Below are 24,448 nucleotides of genomic sequence, written 5' to 3' on the forward strand. Positions count from 1 at the left end.
TTGTTTGGATTTGCTTTATTTCTTGCAGACGTAACAAACTGTATGAAGTCCTCTCAGGTGTGGATATGACTAGAAGCACATTGTGCAGTTGACAAATACTCCTCAGAGTGATTGAAGCCCTACTTGCTCAGTCTGGCCATGAAATATAAGGCAAATGATGCATTTCATTTTTCAAAACCAGCTGTTTGAGACTCAAATAGGTTGCATTTTTTTCATTATGACATGGTTTGGTCTGAAAGCAGAGCAGCTTTCTGATTTATATTGCAAGAAAGCGTTTTTCCTCAGAGGTAACATTTTGTTCCTATACAAAGCCCTCAAACTGTGCTGAAAGACAAAAGTGCAGATGAGACTGTTCTACACGAGCTGCTCGACTTCCCATGGTTCAGACACACTCCTAATTATTACATTTTGTACACAACCACAAAAACAGTGCAGATTTGACGAGAACATGAAAATCATAAGGTAACCGAAAGTATAAAGACATGTAAATGTGTGTATAAATATCATGGGTATCATGATGAAGTGGCAAAATGATCAAAAGAAAAGTCAAAAGGTAAAAATGAGTGCAGTCGACCGTAGGAGAGAAGTCAACCTTCCTTGTCAAAGACACGTTTGACATCAGCAAAGACCTGGAAGAGACAAATGGTGTCCATTTATTTATTTATTAACACAACATACAATCGCCAAACAGTATATGTGATGAAATAACCAAAAGCGAATAAGACGATACATTTAGTAGGATTGAGGCTTCACAATTCACAGCAGTGCACACTTAATGCCTGGTTCACACCAACGGCGCTTGCCGCGCTTTAAAGCGGCGAGCAAAGTGCCGTCATTTTTGTCAATTTTTCCACGAATATCCCGATCTCTGAAGTAATGTTATGCTTTGATACGCTCTGATACGCTTAATTACGAATTAGTTGCCGCTTTGTTACCGTTCCTCACGCTTTATTACGCTTTGATGCGATCCTGACGCTTTAAATCAGGCTCTGACATGATTATCAAGCTCTGTTGTGTTACAACAAAAATAAGGAAAAAAATGTGAAAAACTCAGTATACTGTTTTCCACACATTTTTTATATTCATTTATTTTTTCAATTTCTCTTTTTTTTCGTTATATTATGTTTTATATCTTAATTTCTTTTGTTTTTGTCATCTTAATAAATATCCCTTTCATTTCTTATGCTAGTTGAAAATAATAAAAGGCAATTATCCACACATTTTTTATATTAATTTATTTTTTCAATTTCTCTTTTTTTTCGTTATATTATGTTTTATATCTTAATTTCTTTTATTTTTGTCATCTTAATAAATATCTATATTTCATTTCTTATGCTAGTTGAAAAAAAATAAAAGGCAATTATCCACACATTTTTTATATTCATTTATTTTTTCAATTTCTCTTTTTTTTCCGTTATATTATGTTTTATATCTTCATTTCTTTTATTTTTTCATCTTAATAAATATCTATCTTTCATTTCTTATGCTAGTTGAAAATAATAAAAGGCAATTATCCACACATTTTTTACATTCATTTATTTTTTAAATTTCTCTTTTTTTTCTCGTTATATTATGTTTTATATCTTCATTTCTTTTGTTTTTGTCATCTTAATAAATATCTAGCTTTCATTTCTTATGCTACTTGAAAATAATAAAAGGCAATTATCCACACATTTTTTATATTCATTTATTTTTTTCAATTTCTCTTTTTTTTTGTTATGTTTTATATCTTCATTTCTTTTATTTTTGTCATCTTAATAAATATCTATCTTTCATTTCTTATGCTAGTTGAAAATAATAAAAGGCATTTCTTTTATAAAACGTAACATATTCTCTTTATTAACATTTTCATACAGAAAAATTATGGACAGTAATGTCAAACTGCAACATCAAACAGCAAACTCTAACAGAGGTACAGAAACAATGATCATCGTATAAAAAAGGCAATGATGCAAAAGAGAATGGATTTGTAATCCTGTGTTGGTTTTACATAAAAGTTTCAATGTCACTAGTCAATATCACAGTCACTTCCTATTTGTAGGGGTCCGCACTTGGAACCAAGATCTGTTAAGCTTTCCTACGCTTTTAGTCAAGTTTTCCTGAGCTTTGTCAGGCTTTGTCACACTTTGATACGCTCTCGGCGCTTTATTCCATTCTTGACAGAGCGCGGAATTTTTTTAAACCGTTTAAAAAATTTTAGCGAACTTGCCGCATGTCCCGCTTCACTACAAGCTTTCCCACGATCCATTAGGACCCTCACGCTTTAATCAGGCTTTGTTACGCTATAACGCCGCTCTGCATGCTGCTCTGCATGCCGCTCTGCATGCCGCTTTAAAGCGCCGTCAAAGCGCCGTTGGTGTGAACCTAGCATAATGGGGAACTACAAACCCTGTTTCCATATGAGTTGGGAAATTGTGTTAGATGTAAATATAAACGGAATACAATGATTTGCAAATCATTTTCAACCCATATTCAGTTGAATATGCTACAAAGACAACATATTTGATGTTCAAACTGATAAACATTTTTTTTTGTGCAAATAATCATTAACTTTAGAATTTGATGCCAGCAACATGTGACAAAGAAGTTGGGAAAGGTGGCAATAAATACTGATAAAGTTGAGGAATGCTCATCAAACACTTATTTGGAACATCCCACAGGTGAGCAGGCTAATTGGGAACAGGTGGGTGCCATGATTGGGTGTAAAAGTAGATTCCATGAAATGCTCAGTCATTCACAAACAAGGATGGGGCGAGGGTCACCACTTTGTCAACAAATGCGTGAGCAAATTGTTGAACAGTTTAAGAAAAACTCAACCAGCTATTGCAAGGAATTTAGAGATTTCACCATCTACGGTCCGTAATATCATCAAAGGGTTCAGAGAATCTGGAGAAATCACTGCACGTAAGCAGCTAAGCCCGTGACCTTCCATCCCTCAGGCTGTACTGCATCAACAAGTGACATCAGTGTGTAAAGGATATCACCACATGGGCTCAGGAACACTTCAGAAACCCACTGTCAGTAACTACAGTTGGTCACTACATCTGTAAGTGCAAGTTAAAACTCTCCTATGCAAGGCAAAAAACGTTTATCAACAACACCCAGAAACGCCATCGGCTTCGCTGGGCCTGAGCTCATCTAAGATGGACTGATACAAAGTGGAAAAGTGTTCTGTGGTCTGACGAGTCCACATTTCAAATTGTTTTTGGAAACTGTGGACGTCGTGTCCTCCGGACCAAAGAGGAAAAGAACCATCCGGATTGTTATAGGCGCAAAGTTGAAAAGCCAGCATCTGTGATGGTATGGGGGTGTATTAGTGCCCAAGACATGGGTAACTTACACATCTGTGAAGGCGCCATTAATGCTGAAAGGTGCATACAGGTTTTGGAGCAACATATGTTGCCATCCAAGCAACGTTACCATGGACGCCCCTGCTTATTTCAGCAAGACAATGCCAAGCCACGTGTTTCCTCAACGTGGCTTCATAGTAAAAGAGTACAGATACTAGACTGGCCTGCCTGTAGTCCAGACCTGTCTCCCATTGAAAATGTTTGGCGCATTATGAAGCCTAAAATACCACAACAGAGACCACCAGACTGTTGAACAACTTAAGCTGTACATCAAGCAAGAATGGGAAATAATTCCACCTGAGAAGCTTAAAAAATGTGTCTCCTCAGTTCCCAAACGTTTACTGAGTGTTGCTTTTAACAACACTCAGTAAACATCATAGTGGAGTTATTGAGTCCACTAGCGTAACACAGTGGTGAACATGCCCTTTCCCAACTAGTTTGGCACGTGTTGCAGCCATGAAATTCTAAGTTAATTATTATTTGCAAAAAAAAAAATTTTTTATGAGTTTGAACATCAAATATTTTGTCTTTGTAGTGCATTCAATTGAATATGGGTTGAAAATGATTTGCAAATCGTTGTATTCCGTTTATATTTACATCTAACATAATTTCCCAATTAATATGGAAACGGGGTTTGTATATATATAAATATATATTTTTATTTTTTTTTAATTGTGCGGCCCGGTACTAATCGATCCACGGACCGGTCGGGACCACTGGCTTATAGTACGGTGCGGCTAGTAATGAAAAAAAAAATGTTCTTCTAAAATGTTGTGGGTGTGGTTAATATCTCGTGCGCTCTATAGTCCAGAAAATATAGTAATATTCATTATGTATTTTGGTCATTTTAGGTATACAGCGCCACATTAATTTCACAGACACATCACAACATTCGTTAATTCTTTCAACAACAACATCCACTAATCATGGCAGACTTCATGAGAGCCAGTGATGACTACTTTAGGACAAATGACGATCCAGAACTTTGTATTTTTGAGCCTGAATATACAGAGGATGAACTACAAAGATTAGAAGCTGAGTGATTAACAGATACAGCATGTCGTAGTATTGCTAAGTGCTTAACAAGAAATACAAATTAAGAACACAATAAAACAATCGCTTACTGTTCAATGTCTGCTCTCACTGGGATGCCGACTGATGGAATGTTTATACAGGCATGTGAAAAATCACATTCCTGACTTCCCGTTTAGATGAAGAATTAATCATAATCTTTAAGCAGGTAACCAAAAAACTCGGACGCAAACTAGCGTATTTTGGTGTCTTTCTCGCCATCTTGCCGGGTTTAAGTTGGATGTCAAAACTGACCAACTTCTCGGTTTATGGCCACAACCTTCTACTATAAAAGTGAGAGGCATGATTTATAATCAAGAATTACCTTTTACCAACTCAGAGGTGATGCAGAAACCTCAGGATGTTATTAGCTACATAAGCTAGTAGGCTCTCTGTGATCACGGCGCACCTAAAAGTAGTTCTTATGCGTTAGCGCTTATAGTAACAATATCACTCATACTTGGTTAATGTTCAGGTCACGACATGTAAATAGAGTATTGTTGGCGGTTTTCGAATGTTTTCAGAGGGCTTTATGGGCGCAATACATGACTCCCATTAGCTTTATTGTTAGCCACCTCATACTTGCCGTATATTACATTAGAATGCACAACAAAATAAAGACATGTCCTTGGCTCACATAGGGATTATAAATAATAGACAAAATTCCAAAAAAAGTGCAGTTCCCTTTTAACCTGCGGAATTTCCCACAAATCACACATGGATTTGTTCAAACTTAAGGCCTGAGGGGATAATAGCGAGAGTTTTCATCACATTGCTTTTTGGTAAATATATGTGAAAAGTGCCTTTATGTGTTAAACTCTGAGCTGCTTTGTGTGCCTTTTAAGAGTTTTTATTCACGTTTTTTAGGCAGTTGTTTTTATTGTTTTGCTAGCTCAATAAGTCCAAAGAAAGAAATGAACAAGCAACATGTAGTTTCAAACATTCAGGAAGTATCCTTAACATTGTTGACACTATTGTGTGCTTCATGATTAACAACATTGCAAAACCCCACAGGTTAAAAGCATAATAAAACTATGGAACAAACTGGACTTACAACACAAGCAATGCCAAACTATTAATCGATTTAAACTATTATACAAACATGGGGTCTGGTTCAAATATAGAGATGAGGGTCTTTAATTTGACCTGCTGCTATACTCTGTCTCAAAGTGTTAACATGTGCTCAATGTTTCCTTACCATTATTGGTATTTTGTCTATTACCATTGTTGGTATTTTGTCTATTACCATTGTTGGTATATTCATTATTCCTACATTGTTGATACAAATTATTGTTACAGTGTAATAATTATTGTTACCTGTGGTAATGTCACTATGATACAACATCTGTATTATAATCCTTGAACAAAGTAAGTGAAACTCATGTGAATAATCACTGAATGGAGAACTGGGGGTGGGATTAAATAAGTTTTCTTCTTCCCACTTCCTTTCAGGCAAAACTGGACAATCATGCATTACATACTATAAATTACCTTTTGCACTATATTAATTTATATTATTATGTGTTGTCAACTTTGTACTTTTCTTGTTGTTATTATTTTTTATGTCATTGCCTGAAATAAATAAATAAATGAAAAAATAAAATGAATAATATGAACGTGAAGGGAAAGTAGTGTCTCTTTTATATACAGTACTGTGTAGTGCTTTATAATGTGTTCAACATGTATAAATCTTTACTGAAATAGGCAAATTAATCAAGGTTGGAACCCATTTATCATGTTTACATTGTTTCTTATGGACTTTTCTATTTAAGAACCAATTAAAAGTTTCTAAATTGTGGTTGCATTGTATTCGACGGCTTTATTTATTGTGTTTACGTCGTAAAGTTTCTTATTTCTGCTGCATTTTGGCAGCTTCGTCCTCATTGACGTTTCCCTACAGTCGATGAGTAGACTCACCTCCTCCACAGAATGAGAGGCGTCCACACAGCGCACCTTGCCATCCTTCTCATACAGCTCGATGATCGGTCGTGTTGACAGCAGGTATGTTTGAATCCTGCAATAGAAAAGGAAAGACAAAACATTGATTTTATGCATGCAGAGTACTTTAAAGGGGTAACTGAACTTTTTTATTTTTATTTTGCCAATTATTTCATAATTACTATTTGAGACAAGAACACATAGGTCTTTCTTGTTTTATGCATTCTAATTCGGAATATATAGCAAGTACGAGATGGCTAACAATGCAGCTATTAGGATTATTCTATTGCACCCATTTAGACGTCTAAAAAGCATCCAAAAACCGCCAACAATACTCCCTTTACATGTCGTGACCTGAACATTAAACAGGTATTGGCGATATTGTTATTATAAGCGCTAACCTTAAGGAACTAACACTAGCTAACCAACTAGCTTATATTGCCATATTGACCCAGTGAGTTGCTTCATCGCTTCTAAATTCGTTAAAGTTAATTCTAGATTATGAATCATGCCTCTCACATGTATAGTAGAAGGTTGTGGCCATAAACCAAGACGTTGGTCAACTTTAATATTCAAAAAGACACAAAAGACCCTTGTTTCGGGGTTTTTTGTTGTTGCTTTGTTTACCTGCATGATGATTATAATTAATTCTTCATCTAAACGGGATACAAACACCTGTCAGCATCTCAGTGAGAGTAGACATTGTACACTGTTTGTTTTATTATGTTCGTACTTTGTATTTCTTGTTTAGCACTTAACAATACTTGGGCCACGGCCGATATTCAAAAAGTTGATTAACCGACAATAAATGGATGTTAAGTCGGTAAGTTTTTAATAAAGTTAAAGTTAAAGTACCAATGATTGTCACACACACACTAGGTGTGGTGAAATTTGTCCTCTGCATTTGACCCATCCCCTTGTTCACCCCCTGGGAGGTGAGGGGAGCAGTGGGCAGCAGCGGTGGCCGCACCAAGGAATCATTTTCAGTGTCTATAAATCGCAATTGGCTTGCTCCAAGAGCATTCACATTTTTCGTTGCTTTCAGCAGCGACACGCATTTGTGCCATAGCAGAATGAAAAGAAGGGGGTGAATTCTCTTGTCCTCATTAAGGGTCGTTTTCCTTTGTGTGGCGAGGCAGTTACACTGCATCACACAGTGTAACTACTTAGCATGTAGCAGCTAACATGGACAAAATGATCACAAAACCAAATGCCACCACACCAGTGTGGGATTATTTTAGTTTTAACTTTGGAACAAGGGGAGTAGTGTTTCCCAAAAACTGCCAAGATACCTGTGGCGGTGGGGGCGTGGCTATGGGCGTGGTCACCATGACATCGAGTAATTTGCATAATTTACTACAATGATTTGATTTTCTCTAAAAAGGCTCAAAAAATGTATACTTACTAATTAATAATAACAGTTTTGTTTTAAACATCCATCCATCCATCTATCCATCCATTTTACAATATAATTACAACAAATTTATATACAGATTTGAACAATAAGTTATTCACTGAAATATATTTATTAATTGTGGTTCTTACAAAAAATATATCTTATAAAATATAAAAGCTAAAATGTCTCAAAGCTCTGCCCCTTTAATTAGTGCATATTAAATAATTTAACTTTAGCCTACTACTACAACCATATTATTTACCAGCAACATAAAGTGAAACAGAGGCAGGTGTCCTGCCACAGTCAGTAACAAATAAACAGAAAACAGTAGTGGTGGTAGATAGACACAGAGCTTCATCAAACATCTGATCCACTGAACAAAGAGCTCCAAAAATCTTGAACTTTAGTCAGTTTTACTCTCTACACTTAACCATGTGTTTCCTACTGCCTGCAGACTTGGCACCCTTTGTTATATACACATGTTGTATTTCTAATTTAAATACATTTAATAAAGTCAAATACAAATAAGGCAACAAGAGAAGTATCCTACACTTCTCTTTTGTAAAGTAAATCTGAACAGCCGATATGGGCATCTACATCAACTATATGATTTGCCTGAGAAGCTGGAGTGGACAAAATAAAAAAAATTAAAAAAATATTTATTTATTTTTTTTGTATTTTTTTTTGTGGCGGACGTAATTCTTTCGTGGCGGGCCGCCACAAATAAATGAATGTGTGGGAAACCCTGGAGTATATAAAAACCGAAGAGTCAGTTTGCCGAATGTGCGTAAATACGTCAAACCTAAACATCCACTTGAAACTAGGGTTGTCCCGATACCAATATTTTAGTGCCGGTACCAAAATGTATTTCGATACTTTTGTAAAAAAAAAAGGGGACAACAAAAAATGGCATTATTGGCTTTATTATAACAAAAAATCTTACGGTACATTAAACATCTCTTTCTTATTGCAATCAAAGAACAATGTTGGCCTTAAATAAAATAGTGAACATATAGACAACTTGTCTTTTAGTAGTAAGTAAGCAAACAAAGGCACCTAATTTGGTTGCTGACGTATGCAGTAACATATTGTGTCATTTATCATTCTATTATTTTGTCCAAATTATAAAGGATAAACTGTAAAAATGGATTATTAATCCACTTGTTCATTGACTGTTAATATCTGGTTATTTTCCATTTCAACATGTTCTATCTACACTTATTAAAATGTAATAATCACTTATTCTTGTTGTTTGGATACTTTACATTAGTTTTGGATGGTACCACAAATTTAGGTATCGATGCGATACCAAGTAGTTACAGGATCATACATTGGTCATATTCAGAATCAGAATCAGAATACCTTTATTGTCCAATGATTATGGAAACAACGAAATTGGACAGCAATCCAGGTCAGTGCTTTTAAAACAAACCTACATAAAATAGTCTTAAGACAACAACAATAATAAAACAATTTAAAATGTAAAAACATAATAAAATGTTAAAACCATATTGCACAGCAGATCTCTATCAGAGGTAAGCAAGTAATAAAGTGGTGAGTGTTCAGGTAAGTGCAGGGTTTAGGGCAATAACAGCCCTAGGATAGAAACTGTTTTTCAGTCTATTTGTCCTAGCTTTGCTCAAAGTCTTCATGTGTCCAGGGACATATTTACTGAGTTTATAAACATCATATGAATTTTTAGAAAAGGAAAAAAGATTTTGTGACGTTAAAAAATATTGATGTAATCATAGTATCGACTAGATATGCTATTGTACTTGGTATCATTACAGTGGATGTCAGGTGTAGATCCACCCATGGCGTTTGTTATGTGGCTGCAGGATTAGGTCTCTGCTTTTTGCAGATGATGTGGTCCTGATGGCTTCATCTGGAGGATCTTCAGCTCTCACTGGATCGGTTCGCAACAGTGTAAAGCGACTGGGATGAGAATCAGCACCTCCAAGTCCGAGTCCATGGTTTTCACCCGGAAAAGGGTGGAGTGCCATCTCCGGGTTGGGGAAGAGATCTTGCCCCAAGTGGAGAAGTTCATGTACCTCTGAGTCTTGTTCACGAGTGAGGGAAGAGGGGATCGTGAGATTGACAGGCAGATCGGTGCAGCGTCTTCAGTATTGCAGACACTATCGATCCGTTGTGGTAAAGAAAGAGCTGTGGTAAAGAAGGAACTGAGCCGGTCGATCTACGTTCCCATCCTCACTTATGGTCATGAGCTTTGGGTTATGACCGAAAGGACAAGATCATGGGTACAAGCGGCCAAAATGAGTTTCCTCCGTCAGGTGGCTGGGCTCTCCCTTAGAGATAGGGTGAGAAGTATGCCATCCGGGAGGAGCTCAAAGAACAGCCACTGCTCCTCCACATCAAAAGGAGCCAGATGAGGTGGTTCGGGCATCTGGTCAGGATGCCACCCGGACGCCTCCCTGGGGAAGTGTTTAGGGCACGTCCGACCAGGAAAAAGCCACAGGGAAGACCCAGGACACGTTGGGAAGACTATGTCTCCCGGCTGGCCTGGGAACGCCTCGGGATCCCAGGAGGAGCTGGACGAAGTGGATAGGGGAAGTCTGGACTTCTTTGCTTAGTCTGTTGCCCCCGCAACCAGATCTCGGATAAGCAGCAGAAAATGGATGGCCGTATGGATGGAACTAAAATACGGACTTTTGTCAAGGCTGCAACCCATTATGTTTAAATTGTTTCTTATGAGGAACTGTTTCACTGTACAAACTTTTGCATTTATGAACCATGTTGAAGAACCAATTAAGTTTGAAAACCAAGGTTCCACTGTACATGTTATTATGAATATGGCTGTACTACATTAAATATATACTTACAGCATGTATATAAAACGATGAAGGTTTTAGATGTTTTAAAGAGAGCTTTATAGGTGAAATTGAGCGAATCCCATTACCTCCATTGCACCTATTAAAAACTGAAACATTTGTAAAAAGATTTGGACAATATAGCAGATAAACATAACATTTACTACACAATATGTATGTACAAGAGTGGCCGGTTTTTTGTTAGTAGTCCGTTTCAAAAAAATCAGACAAAAAACCGAAGCAATTCTTACTGTTAGAAATAACCACAATTATTTTTAGACACCCTAAAATATTAACATAAAACACATTTAGAGAGGGATTACAGTTTAACATGCAGAAAACAATGTGAAATGCCACCGTTGATTTTTTGTGTAATTTTCCCTTATTTCCAGGTCTGTGCTATTATTGCGATACATCGGTATCCTGTTTTGAGTTGAATGCATTGACTTTATTCCTTCCCGTAAAGAAGCTGTTTATAATCACTAATAAAGAAGATTCTTAAAACTATTGTTCATTACTGCACCCTTCCGGGTGTAGTAGAATAGTTTTAAGGAGTGATATTCGTATTTTATTGCATAAAGAGCTTACCGTTTTTCCAAGCTTTCTCTGTTATCATCTGTGCGCCCACTGCTCTTCCCTCGTTCTAAACACCTTGTGATGCAAACCTGCCCAAGAGTCAGACGGAGTTGTGTCAAGAAGCAGATATAGTTCATCTACGACGTGGCGATGGCGTTTCTGTGACGCACCTCATTGCTGCAGTCAAAAAAAAGCACAAATCTGACATCTGCTTTTCCATCCATGAAGGATTTCCAACCCTGAAGGTTGTCCTCATTGCGAGGAAAGCCATCTATGAGGAAGCGGTACTTTCGTTCATCTTTTTGCATGGTCTCCTGCATTGCCTGTAAGGAGAGGACAAAACGTTATCTGGTTTGAAATGGTGTGCACGTTGAAACACTATTCTACTTGTCACAGAGATCCATTTCTCATTTTACATGGGTGACTCACGAGTGACAGTTATCAAACATTGGTGCACCACTGCCATCTTGTGGAATTATGAGCTCACTGCAGGCAGCTCAGTAGTATTGTTTATGGGCCCATGGCACATTATAGGATAAAACAAACAAAACAAAAACTAGCAAACATGCAAAATTAGAACAAAATGGTATAATGAAATGAAGCTAAAATGTTCACATTAATAACTAGGGTTGTCAAAAAAACGTTACCCCCACTAGTTTATTTGATTAAGTAAAAAAATGTTAACATATTTGACACATACACATTACACAACGGTTATGACGCCAAACAGAAGCAGCTAAGCAGCATAAAATTCCGAATTAAATTGAGAATGTTTCCCAAAGTCCAATTGAACTCCTTGAATTTGAAATGAGGTTGCAAACAGGAAGTCCAACTGCAATTCCAATTTTAATTGAAGGAAGTCAAATTCTATTTTGCTGTATTCCAAAATCATGCTTTACAGCACAAGTGTCAAACTCAAGGCTTGCCCAAAACTTGCCAGCCACATGATTTTCAGTGGCCCGCCATATGATTTTCAGTGGCCCGCCATGTCATCATTTAAAGTGGCCTGCCACTTCCTTTTATGTGATATGCCGCATTATTTTATGTGGCCTGCAAAAAAAAATGCTGTAAATAATAAAACACTTTCTGACTGAATGCATGTATCCAAGTGCATATGTTGTTCGCTTTAATATTATCTTATCCTGCAACAAGCAAAGCAAATTATCCATCAATCTGGATCAAACAAATTCTAATAATCAAAACCAGTTTTCTATGCAAATTGTGTAACAAGGCTATATAATACATTTATAGCACCCCCCGCGACCCCGAAAGGGACAAGCGGTAGAAAATGGACGGAGGGATATATTCATTGTTGCAAGCGGCCCCCTGGGGGCAGTCATAATTGAGATGTGGCCATCAATAAAAAAAAGTTTGACACACTTGCTTTACAGCAGGGGTCACCAACGCGGTGCCCGCGGGCACCAGGTAGCCCGTAAGGACCAGATGAGTCGCCCGCTGGCCTGTTCTAAAAATAGCTCAAATAGCAGCACTTACCAGTGAGTAGGGATGATACTCGAAACCGGTTTTCCCGGTTGTTTGATAAGAAAAGAACCGAGTCCTCGGACTCGAATCCCTTTTTGAGAACCGGTACCCCGAGACCACTATAGTAAAGGAAAAGAGTTGATTCTTTATTCGAATCCCGTCCCGACCAGAAATGCTCCGTGGGACATCACAAGAATTGACGTCACGTAGCTCAGTCATTAGGCGCAGATAGCGAAAGCAGGAAAACAATGGACGGGAAAAAGCGCTCCAAGGTGTAATAAAGTTCAAAACAAAAGCTATCATCCATCGAATAACTTTACTGGGAGATTTTAGCAGGGTAAAACACATGACGAACACTTTTACGACCAACCGGAAACATAGCAACCAGGCTAGCAACGCACCTCCTTTACGGCAGCTGTCGCAACGTTCTTAAAACAACCGCAGCACATACATATATATACAACATATCTCCCTTTTTTAACTTTAGTTTTTCTTTCCTTGTAAACAAAACAAAATCACACTGTAGATGTGTTGTCTGTCTAATTATAAATAATGCAGACGAGGCATGTTGGCTGAGTTCTTGACGTTTACTTTCACAGCGTGGCAACATGCAACACTTTTCGGGGCTACCGCGCATGCTCGTAACTCCCGTTGCATGCTGGGTAGTGTAGTTGTTATATTCTCTCGCTCATAACATTTTTCCCCCTATAAAGAAATAATGTTAACTCAATAAAGTGTATTTCTTTTTTTAGCTTTAACTTTTCCTTTTTTAGCATTGTAACCACATTTGCAAAGAACTTTTCTCTTCATAGAATTTTCTTTCAACAAAGAAATAAAGTGCAAAAATGTCAAAGCATCATAACAAACAGTTATGTCAAATAGCAGCAGAAGTGCACTTTTTAGAGAGCTGTATTATTTTCAGTTTTGTGCCCAAGGGACTGATTTTATTTAACACTATATTATTATTTATACACCTATAGTGATCACAGAGACAGGTTGTTTTTGTGTTACTGTATATATTTGTTTCTCTGAAAAATCCCACTTAATATACTTTGGGTAACAACAGTCAATATTTATTTATTTTATTTTATTTTTTTAGGTGGGTAACAGTCAATACTTATTTATTTATTAGATTTTATTTTTTTATTATATAATAAAAGTGAGCTTTTGTTAAACCAAATATTGTGTTTTTTTCCATATACAACAACCTATCTGGACTCGATAAGAGAATCGATAAGGAATCGGTTCGATAAGAGGATTCGATAATAGGCTCAAACTCGATAATTCCTTATCAAACATCATCCCTACCAGTGAGCTGGCATTTACAGAGAAAAAAAGTGCTGCACTTTCCCTCTGTGCAGATGGTGCTGAAAGACAATGCTTCTGCATCTGAGGCTTTTGACAAAGTTGCAGAAAAGTACTCTCAGGTCATAAACAGTTGGGCAAGAGTTTGAGAACAGGTTTTGTGACCTGGATCAGCTTGAGCCATGTGTGTCGTTCATTTCTAATCCTTTCATGAACGTGGACATATCATGCATTGCTGAGCAGTTAAGTGCAACATTCAGCCTGGATGCCAGACAGGTGGAGATTGAAATTGTAACACTGCAAAATGACCTCCACCTCAAAGCCCACCAGGCTGCACCAAACTTTTGGTGCCTTGTTGACACAGAAAAGTACAGTGGTGTGTGCGCAGCAGCTATGAAGGTTGCAAGTCTGTTTGGTTCAACTTATCTTTGTGAATCAGCCTTTTCTGACATGAACTTCATCAAGAACAAACACAGAAGACGCCTCACTGATGCACATCTGCAAGACTCACTCAGAGTTGCAGTGTCAAGTTACACACCAGACTACAACACACTAGTTAACAGCATGCAATGCCAGGCTTCCCACTAACTGACAAAGAAACAGATAACAGATTTGGTGTCCAGTTCAAAGTGTGACATGATTTATTTAAAAATTTGAGAGTTGACTTTTGTATTTTACATGAGTTATTATTTGTACAAACATGGTGCAAAGTAATTCATGATTTGTTAAAAAATGTTAGTGGCTAGCTAGTTAAAATGGGATATTGTGATTTCACAAGACTATCTTAGAAGTGATCATTTGAAAATGTTCAATTTGAAAAATGTGCACTTAGAGAAAATATAAAAATAAAGTGTTGCATATTGATATTTATCTGTTTCTATATATATTTATTGTGAGAAATCATTAAGATGATCAGTGTTTCCACAAAGATAAATATCTTTAATTATTAATAATAACAGAGTTAAATGGTAAATGGGTCGTACTTGTATAGCGCTTTTCTACCTTTTTAAGGAACTCAAAGCGCTTTGACACTATTTTCCACATTCACCCTTTCACACACACACATTCACACACTGATTTAAAGGTAAATTGAGCAAATTGGCTATTTCTGGCAATTTATTTAAGTGTGTATCAAACTGGTAGCCCTTCGCATTAATCAGTACCCAACAAGTAGCTCTTGGTTTCAAAAAGGTTGGTGACCCCTGCTTCACAGTATATTCTAAACACCAGTTTTACTTATTTCATCAAATTATTATAACTATGAACCTCATGAAAACATTTCAACTAAAATATTTTAATTGACGAATAAGAATAAACACATTCAATTTGATTCGTTAAAACTCTTTAAGTATAAAAAATGGTGAGAAAATACTACATTTCCTTAAATATTTTACATATCAAAGTATTCCCCCCCAAAAAATAGTGTTAAATTCTGGAGTATTTTTTGTATTGTAGCCTAGATCTTTCTTAAACGTGCCACATTCTTCCTGTTACTTGGCTCAAAGGAATCTTTTTTTACTGTCATTCCAATTCAACATTATATGGGGTGGTGCCGATTCAATTCAAATGGCCCAAATCAATTGTGAGATAAAAGTGTGGTAGCCTGCGAGAGGCAATGATGAGAGGTATACCAAATTAGTCCTGCTTAACAAGTGGCTGACTAGTTTTTGTAGATAACAGGGACTAACGCCTCTTTCTGGGGCAAACCGGGCTTGTTGAGGAGGGACGGCCTTCACCCTAACCAGGAAGACACCATTCCTCTAGAAATAAAGATTACTGGTTAAGTCACACTTGACTAACTACACTCAACCAAGCTCGAACAAGGGCAATTACAGTGCCTGTCAGAGGAGTCAGTAAAGCTCAAACTAACCAGCACCAGGCTGGAAGATTCCTACACACACAGCATTTCTCGTAGAATAATACAGGTCTCACATAATGTTTTTTCTGTAGTGACTGTGCCAGAGGTAGACATGCATTCTACTGAAGTGGCAAATTATGAAGTGTTAAATATATCGCAGCACCAAGCAAATAATGTCAAGATCCCCACCATATCAATTTATTTCAGGTGCTTACTATGAGGTCTTTCACACCGCTACCTCTCCAACTGGCTGTTTTCTATTGCCCCCCTGGGCAATATTTGGACTTTAACTAAAACTAAAACTATTTATACTTACTAAACCGTCCCATGTGTGATGTCTGTAAGAGTGTTTTAATGTATATTTGTACGTGCTATCGTAATGTAATGAAGCGAGCGTCGTTAGCATTAGCTAACAAGTTTTCGAGTGTCTAATAACACAGACACTCGAAAATTGTTAGCGTATTAGCTAATGCTAACTTACAATGGCATTACTTTTGTATTGTTTCAGTTTCACAAATTCCTCAATAAATTCCCCAAGATGTCACTGTGGCGTTATTGAGTCTGTTTAGCTGACTGCAGAGCTTGCTTCTGCAGCTAGTGGGTCATGACGATTACTTGTTTTGTCTGATCATACATTTTACTGTCGTTACAGACATCGTTTGAAAACAATTATGGTATTTAAATAAACATTTACAGAACCTTTCTGTGTAAATAACTAATTCCACAACGTATAAATCTGCGGCTTATAGTTTGGTGCGGCTAATATATGGGATAAAATTCCCCCCTAAAATTTTGTGGGCCCAGCTTATATACCGGTGCGCTCTATAGCCGGGAAAACACAGTCGTTTAAATATTGTGTTACTGTTACACTGCACTCACCATAATTAAATCAAATACTACATGTTATAGGTATCGGCCAGTCTCCCTGGTGGATAATTATATCAGAATCTGCAGCTTTAAAACCTTTATGGGAACGGCCCTAATTTTAACCTAGTATTAAGAAACAAGCACATAAAATACTGTACTGAAGAAAACTGTACTGCTTAGTAGGGGTGTGCATCTTTGGGAATCTAACAATTCTATCCGATTCCTGGGATGACGATTTAAAGTCAGAATCAATTCTTGATTCAAATTGATTTTTGCAATGTATTATTTGGTATTATAGTTATAATGAAACTTCAGGTTGAAAAGCTTCTTCTGGTTTCATGTAAATGACCTAAAACTTATTTTTTTTAAAAGGTATATTAAAAGTTTAATATATCGATTTAGAACCAGGATAAATAACAATGGCAATTCAAAAGAGAATGTATTTTTTGTGCACTTCCTACTACTTAGGCTTGGCTTATAAACATTTTTTCAAGGCTTTAGCTTTGTTCACTTGCTGTATGTAAGCTTACCTTTCTAAGTAAGTTAATGGTGATCTCCACAGGGACAATTTTGCCTTCTTTGATGAAACTGGAAATGAGTTGTCCAAACTCTGATCCATCTCTGGCCCGCTCTGCCCTCAACAAGTCTCCAGCTGACAAATGGGTGTAGTTGTAGTTCTAAGGTAAAAAACAACAGAGAGCTTTACATTTGGTTCCAATTGACACAAAAGTATAACACAACAAACACAGATCAACAGATAGAAGAGTTTAAAAGTCAAATACAACTTTTGTGAAATCAAACGCATCTGAGCTTTTTTTAATTGACTACGGCTGAAAAATAGAGTCTATCAAATCCAATAGGAATGTATTCATATCACAGTTATTGTTACCAAAATCATGGTTATCATTATGATAGTAAAAAGTAATCACATACCTTAAACAAATACACGTACTGAACTTTTATTACGTTTATTTAAGAAAATAAAACAGACACAACACACTTTCTTGGCAGGAAAAACATAAAATATTGTTCTGGCTTCTTAAGAGCCATGTAATTTATATTTGAGTGTCTAACTGTGTTTATTTTCTTCCAATTTAATTTGTTAAGGTTTTAAGTTGTATTTTAATAGGGCAGCACGGTGGAACAGGGCTTAGGCGTGTGCCTCACAATAAATAAGAAGGTCCTGGGTTCGATTCCCGGGCTCGGTGTCTTTCTGTGTAGTGTTTGCATGTTCTTCTCGTGACTGCTTGGGTTCCCTCCTAGTACTCCGGCTTCTTCCCACGTTCACAGACATGCACCTGCGAATAGGTTAAATGGCAACACTAAAATTGGCCCTGGTGAGCGATTGTGAGTGTGAATGTTGTCCGAGAGGAACAAGTAGTAGAAAATGAATGGATGGATAGATTGTATTTTAATGATAAAGGCAAATATAGCATGTTTATGTGCCGTCACAATATTTCACTTCCTGTTGTCATATTCGTTAATAAAAAACTTTAAAAATCAATCATTCTGTGCTAAGAAAACACAGCCTGTAGGTTTAATGTGCTCAATTGAATAGCTTAGTTGCTCAGAAAGTAATGTGTTTATAAGTTTATACTGGGGTATATTATCTCTTATTGGGGAGAGACTTTAATGTCTCTTGATTTCATGTTAACATTTAAGATCCCTAACCAGCCATTAGCGGGCTAGCTTACGTTCCCAGTAAACGAACAGTATCACCTGTCAATTAGTTTTTTGAAAACGTGGTTATCATTCACGGTTTCACTATGTTTTTTAATTAAACGATAATACTAAATTGGCAGGAATTTTACCACAGTTCTTCATTAATAATGTTTAAAGTTAAACCCCTGTAGCCATATAAAGTTGACGCATACATGGGGCCGGGGCGATATGGCTGAAAATTGTATCACGATATAAGTTTTTGATATTGGTCGATATCGATAATTGCGATTTTTTTACGACTTATGGAAATAATGGACCAGTAGAAAAATATATTAGATGTCAGGGCAGAAAGGGAAAGAAATGTCAACACGACCACTCAAACAATCAATGTAAACTAAATTCTAAAATCATAGTAAAGACTTAACAATAACCTAAGGTGCAAAAATAAGGAGTATGTAAGAAAGTGTAACACGATAGTGCTAAGTGTGAAATAAATGTCAACATAGAGAAACCTGAGAAGAACATTACGTGGTCTGTGTAACATTTAATTTTGTCTGGTATTCTTATTTAAGTATGAAAATGAGTTTATGTTATGCAGTAAATATTATTTAAATATTATTGCAGCACATTATTATTTTTAAGTACCGGTAGCACATTTGTTATATTTTGTTATTTATTTTAGTTATACAGCACATTATACTGCACTTTAGTTCCTACCTGTGTTTCCGTACATCAGAATAGGACACACAGGACTACGGTCCATTTGAAAAAAATCCCCAAAAACTGCCATGCTGTCGAGGTAAGTTTTCCTGTTAAATCGACTATTCATTCGCTCTCAACAGCACTTATTTTTACTTTCTCTTCTCACTCCATGCAGAGAACAGTGAGACAGCAGGATGGCCAAACAAAACTTGATAGTTGATACGGTTACGCGAATGGTTGTTTAGCGAATTCGTCCTATTGCTCACTCAGCACTTACCGTTTTGCCAAGGTACCAGACTGTTAGTGCTTTTGTTCATGCAACCAACGATGCTTAATTTTTTCCGTTTTTTTCCCGACCAAAAATAATAATAGTAATAATACATATATATATGTTATATACACACACACAAACATTTTCTTCACTTGTCCCTCTCGGGGTTGCAGAGGTAGCTGGAGTCTATCCCAGCTGCATTCGGGCAGAAGGCGGGGTACACTCTGGACAAGTCACCACCTAATCAGAGGGCCAACACAGATAGACAACATTCACACTCACATTCACACACTAGGACCAATTTAGTGTTGCCAATCAACCTACCCCCGGTTGCATGTCTTTGGAGGTGCTAGGGAGCCGGAGTACCCAGAGGGAACCCACGCAATCACGGGGAGAACATGCAAACTCCATACAGAAAGACCCCGATCCCAGGGATCAAACCCATGATCTTCAGCCCTACGCTTACAGTAACAGTCCAATCAAAGTCAACGAGAGCATTGCTATGAGTAATGGTTCTCTATTAAAAAAGTGTTTTGCGTTAACATTAGTGGGTTATGGAGGAAAATCGCTTCACTTTAATTAATTTGCTTTTCAACTGACGAACACAGTAACATTAAAAACGGAGGAACTACTGTACGCTCAGTCCCTTGCACAAACTGAACTTGAGTTACATCCGGGAAAATGCTGGTTCTCTTCTAAATGAATAGAGCCTGTGTGTACACTTGTCATTCTGGCCCGAAAACCATACAAGGATATTTAGCAGCCAACACCCAGCAATACACACACTTGCACTAAAGTGTACAGTCAGTGCATGCAACCACACTTATGTGGCAATGGCAGAAATAGATTTGAGTCCATTAGTAACAGACAAAGTTAGTCACACATGAACAAATAAGTGGGATACTAAAAAAAAAGTTAAAACATGTTTGCTGAATGGCATCTGTGTACAGTATGTGGTGTGCTGTTGAGACTTTGTGATGCTAATATGTGCAAGTAAGATATGTACACTGATGCAGTGTTGGCGCTAACGCACTTTTTGTGTTTTTTTACGCATTGAATTCAGAAACGACGCGAAATTCCATAAGTCCACGTTTTTTTGTTGTTGTATCTTCCGGACTATAAGGTTGAGCTTAACCATCTCAATGAAGCGTTGGAAGGGGTAAAAATGGTCTTAAATTGAAGGTGTCAAGAAAATCTGTCTTTCAGTATTATCATAGGCAATTTTAATGATCATATTGATTTTAAACATCCCATGTATAACTGAAAGAAGGGCATTCTTACTCAACAGCCATACATGTCAACACTAAGGGTAGCCGTATAAACAACGCCAACACTGTCATAAATATGTGCCATATTGTGAAACCACACTAAACAACAAGGACAAACACATTTTGAGAGAATATTTGCACCGCGACACAACATAAACAACAGAACCAATACCCAGGATTCCCTGCAGTACCAACTCTTCCAAGACGCTACACTATTTTATTTGGTACATGTTGTAATTATAAGTGTGACCAGTAGATGGCAGTCAAACATAAGAGATAAGTCTCAAGTAAACAACACCAACATTTAAACTGTTCCATTGAAAATATAGAACATTACACACAGCGCTCAAACATCCATCAAAATGTTTTAGTAATTAATGTTTTAGTGCCATTTCTAATATAACGTAGTGTAAAGTTCTTACTTATATCTGTCAGTAAACTCGCCATGAAAGCGCTAAAACAACTAGTGAGGTTACATTATTCACCCAAGGAACTTTATTTATATTATTGGTCGACTTCAAAGTAATGCACTTTCCGGTATAGTTTCTTAAATTTTGATTCGCTTTATCGATCACAAATACTGCATTTGTTTTCTTTTGTGTTATTTTTTTAATGAAGGAAGTAACGTTTATGACACCCTTTTTCCAAAATACAATATAATAATAATAATAATGGATTAGATTTATATAGCGCTTTTCTAGACACTCAAAGCACTTCACAGAGAAGTGAAAATTGATTGATTGATTGAGACTTTTATCAGTAGATTGCACAGTACAGTACATATTCCGTACAATTGACCACTAAATGGTAACACCCGAATAGGTTTTTCAACTTGTTTAAGTGGGAGTCCACGTTAATCAATTCATGGTAAGTCGGGGTCCAATCATTCATTCACACCTGGTGGTGGTAAGCTACATTTGTAGCCACAGCTGCCATGGGGTAGACCAGACATGGGCAAATTAAGACCCGGGGGCCGCATGCGGCCCGTTAAGCTTTTCAACCTGGCCCGCCGGACATTCCCCCCAAATTTTTTTTAGATCTTTAAGATGGAAACTGTAGCTGCCATTATGATGTGCAGTGATGTTTTCAAATGACTGTAAGTCTTGAACTATACAAAGTATTTCAATGGTTGGAATCTGCGATTTTGCATGCTATACTAGTTACTATGGTAACCTAATTAGTTACTATGGTAATCTAAGTCACAGCAGCTCAGACGAGGGACCAAGCAGTGTGGGTGGGGAGCGTTTCCACAGAGTGTTTCCAGAGCGGCCAGCCTGAAATGTGGGTGTCAGGGACAGACGCGGAAGAAGATTTTTACAACAAAGTTCTAAAGCTTAGTGATGTATCAGATATATCAGATTGTAGGTGGGGGTTTTTTACCCTTCGCGTTCATATTTCGCTGTGTTTGTTGCATTTTTGTTGCGTTTCGCTTGATTGTAAAATATGTGGATGGAGAGGGGGTGTGACGTTCATAAGTTGTCAATATTCAGTGTTTTATCCTTCATAGTTAATATTGTAAATCCCACATTCTTTATTTTCATGTACATTCTGGGTGTATCATTCAGTAAAAAAATTTAAATTGCCATTCCGTTTTTTCAGGCGGTCTGTCATAACGTTTTTAGCATTCAATCAGACATTATTGTGAGGTTTTGTATTAGTGTTCTTAAATATAGATATACCGGCCCCCAGACACATTTTTCTCTCTAAATTTGGCCCCCGAGTCAAAATAATTGCCCAGGCCTGGGGTAGACTGACGGAAGCATGGCTGCATATAGAATGTGAGATATAACAGGATAATGCATACATTTATCATTTGTTTTCAAAACGGTTACAAAAAAGTGGGACCCCATTTTTATGACTTGATGGAGTCCCCGGGACCTCATTTTGAAGATTCCTAGCGCCAACACTGCACTGACGTTTATACACAAACTGCAATCAGACGAAACTGATACGGTTTGTATCATGAAATAGGAAAACGTGGTAGTTTTCTGCTCGGTTTATTTTGACTGTATATGTCTACTACTAGGGCTGGGCGATATATCGATATACTCGATACATCGCGGGTTTGTCTCTGTGCGATATAGAAAATGACTATATCGTGATATTCGAGTATACGTTCTCACGCAGTTGCTTTTAGCTGCGGGCATTACAATACAGGCTCTTCTCACTCTTTCTAGTCTATCCTTCTCACAGAGACATAAACAAGCGCACCTTCTTACATACGTCACATACGTATCGCCCTCGCGGAGCAGAGAGGTAGCGGCATGGGTAATGTTAGCTGTGGTGTGAGTGGTAATACCAGAGAGAGAAAGTGCGAATCTGGTAACAAATGAAGGAAGAATTAATTCCCAAGAAAAACAGCAGGGGGTCCATCGTCTGGCGGTGGTTTGGCGTCAAGTGGGAATATGTCGAACAGACAACCGTCATTTGTCAAGGGTGGAGCAAAAGCGTTGCTAAAAAAAAGTAGCATTACTGCTAATTTGTAGCATAATTTGAAAAGTCACCTGCTAGAGAATGAAAAGTGCTACTCCGCATGTCAACATCTCCGTTCGGTGCCACACCAACAAAATGCTGAGGCAACCATTTCCACATCAACACCGTATGAAAAAAAAATACGACATAAGGAGATAACGTTCGCCGGAACCTACCACATAGCGAAGGACGTACACTAATTGATTTCCTATTATGCAGCTCATTTTTATTTGACAGTTATTGAAATATCTTGTGTGACATAATGCACAAAAGTGCACTTTATTTGTTTTAAACTATTGTAGAGGCGTTCTGTACAAAAAGTGCACTTTAATTTAGTGTTGTTTTGATATGTCATCTTAGTGACATCATGCACAAAAGTGCACTAATAGCTTGTTTTAAAATGTCTCTGACAATCTTGCACTTTCTGTTTTGAAATGACATGAATGTTTGTGCCACTGCTTAATAACTGTTTAATGAATAAATACAGTTTTGGTCAATTGACGTAGTTGTGATTTCCCTCTCTGCATGAATGTTTAAAATTAGCATATATTAATGCAGTATGAACAAGAATGTTTTAATGTAGACACACAGAATCATCATACTGCTGTGATTATATGCATCAAGTGTTCATTCAAGACTAAGGCAAAATATCGACATATATATCGTGTATCGCGATATGGCCTAAAAATATCGAGATATTAAAAAAAGGCCATATCGCCCAGCCCTAGCTATATACAATAGTTGTGATGTTGGTCCGTTCTAGGGCTCTTTATTAATTTGATCAGTAGTTAAAGTGTATTTTTAGACGTCACACGGAAAGGAAAGCTAAGGGAAAAGTTGTTATTCTGATGGCTAAGTATGCTGTGCAATGCAAAGTAGCCAACTAGCAAGGCTGCTAGCTAGCTAGCTAAAGCACAGGTTGATTTTAGAGGACAACCGGAAGTCAAAGACGCTGCGGTTTATACTTACCCACGCTGATCCTGACATCCACCAATTATTCTTTACTCATGTCTGGCTAAAGCTTGGGTTGATTTTTGTTCTACTCCCGCCATCTCTTTGTAGCCTACCTCCACGATTTTGGCGCACTGGGTCCCTTTGCCGGCGCCAGGCCCGCCCAGCACGAACACAACCTGCGGCTTCGTCATCATCGACACGCTCGACAGCCTCTGTGCTACGTTACTAACCAAACGACCGAGCATAAAAAGCAGCCACGCAGGGTCCGGGAAAGTGAACCGCACCGGTCAAGCGCGAAGGAGAGTAAAGCCCGGCGCCGAGTCGTCGAATGCGTGTCACTATACGTGTGAAAGGGAACCAAAGGCCGCCACTTCCGCAATGGAGCTCGCCGGGCCAATGAGCGCACGGTCTGCTGTGACGTCACGGGCGTGTGTGTGTGTTTTTTCTC

At 37.6% G+C, this 24,448-nt stretch overlaps 1 protein-coding gene across 2 annotated transcripts; it reads right to left on the reverse strand.

Moving 5' to 3' along the window:
• cmpk (cytidylate kinase) lies at nucleotides 1-24,388 on the reverse strand. Of its 2 annotated transcripts, none has more exons than XM_062069271.1 (6): nucleotides 24,114-24,388; nucleotides 17,202-17,348; nucleotides 11,330-11,482; nucleotides 11,172-11,248; nucleotides 6,339-6,435; nucleotides 1-629 (listed from the first exon to the last, which is right to left on the reverse strand). In XM_062069271.1, exons 1-6 carry the CDS (start codon nucleotides 24,243-24,245, stop codon nucleotides 588-590), a joined length of 648 nt encoding a protein of 215 aa, XP_061925255.1. In that variant the 5' UTR covers nucleotides 24,246-24,388; the 3' UTR covers nucleotides 1-587. The 2 variants fall into 2 exon arrangements, with proteins under 2 accessions (XP_061925255.1, XP_061925256.1); XM_062069272.1 differs by having other exon boundaries at nucleotides 24,016-24,161.
• Nucleotides 24,389-24,448: the final 60 nt, after the last annotated feature.

This window comes from Entelurus aequoreus, linkage group LG14 (genome assembly GCF_033978785.1).
Source record: "Entelurus aequoreus isolate RoL-2023_Sb linkage group LG14, RoL_Eaeq_v1.1, whole genome shotgun sequence".
Taxonomy (NCBI): Eukaryota; Metazoa; Chordata; class Actinopteri; order Syngnathiformes; family Syngnathidae; genus Entelurus; species Entelurus aequoreus.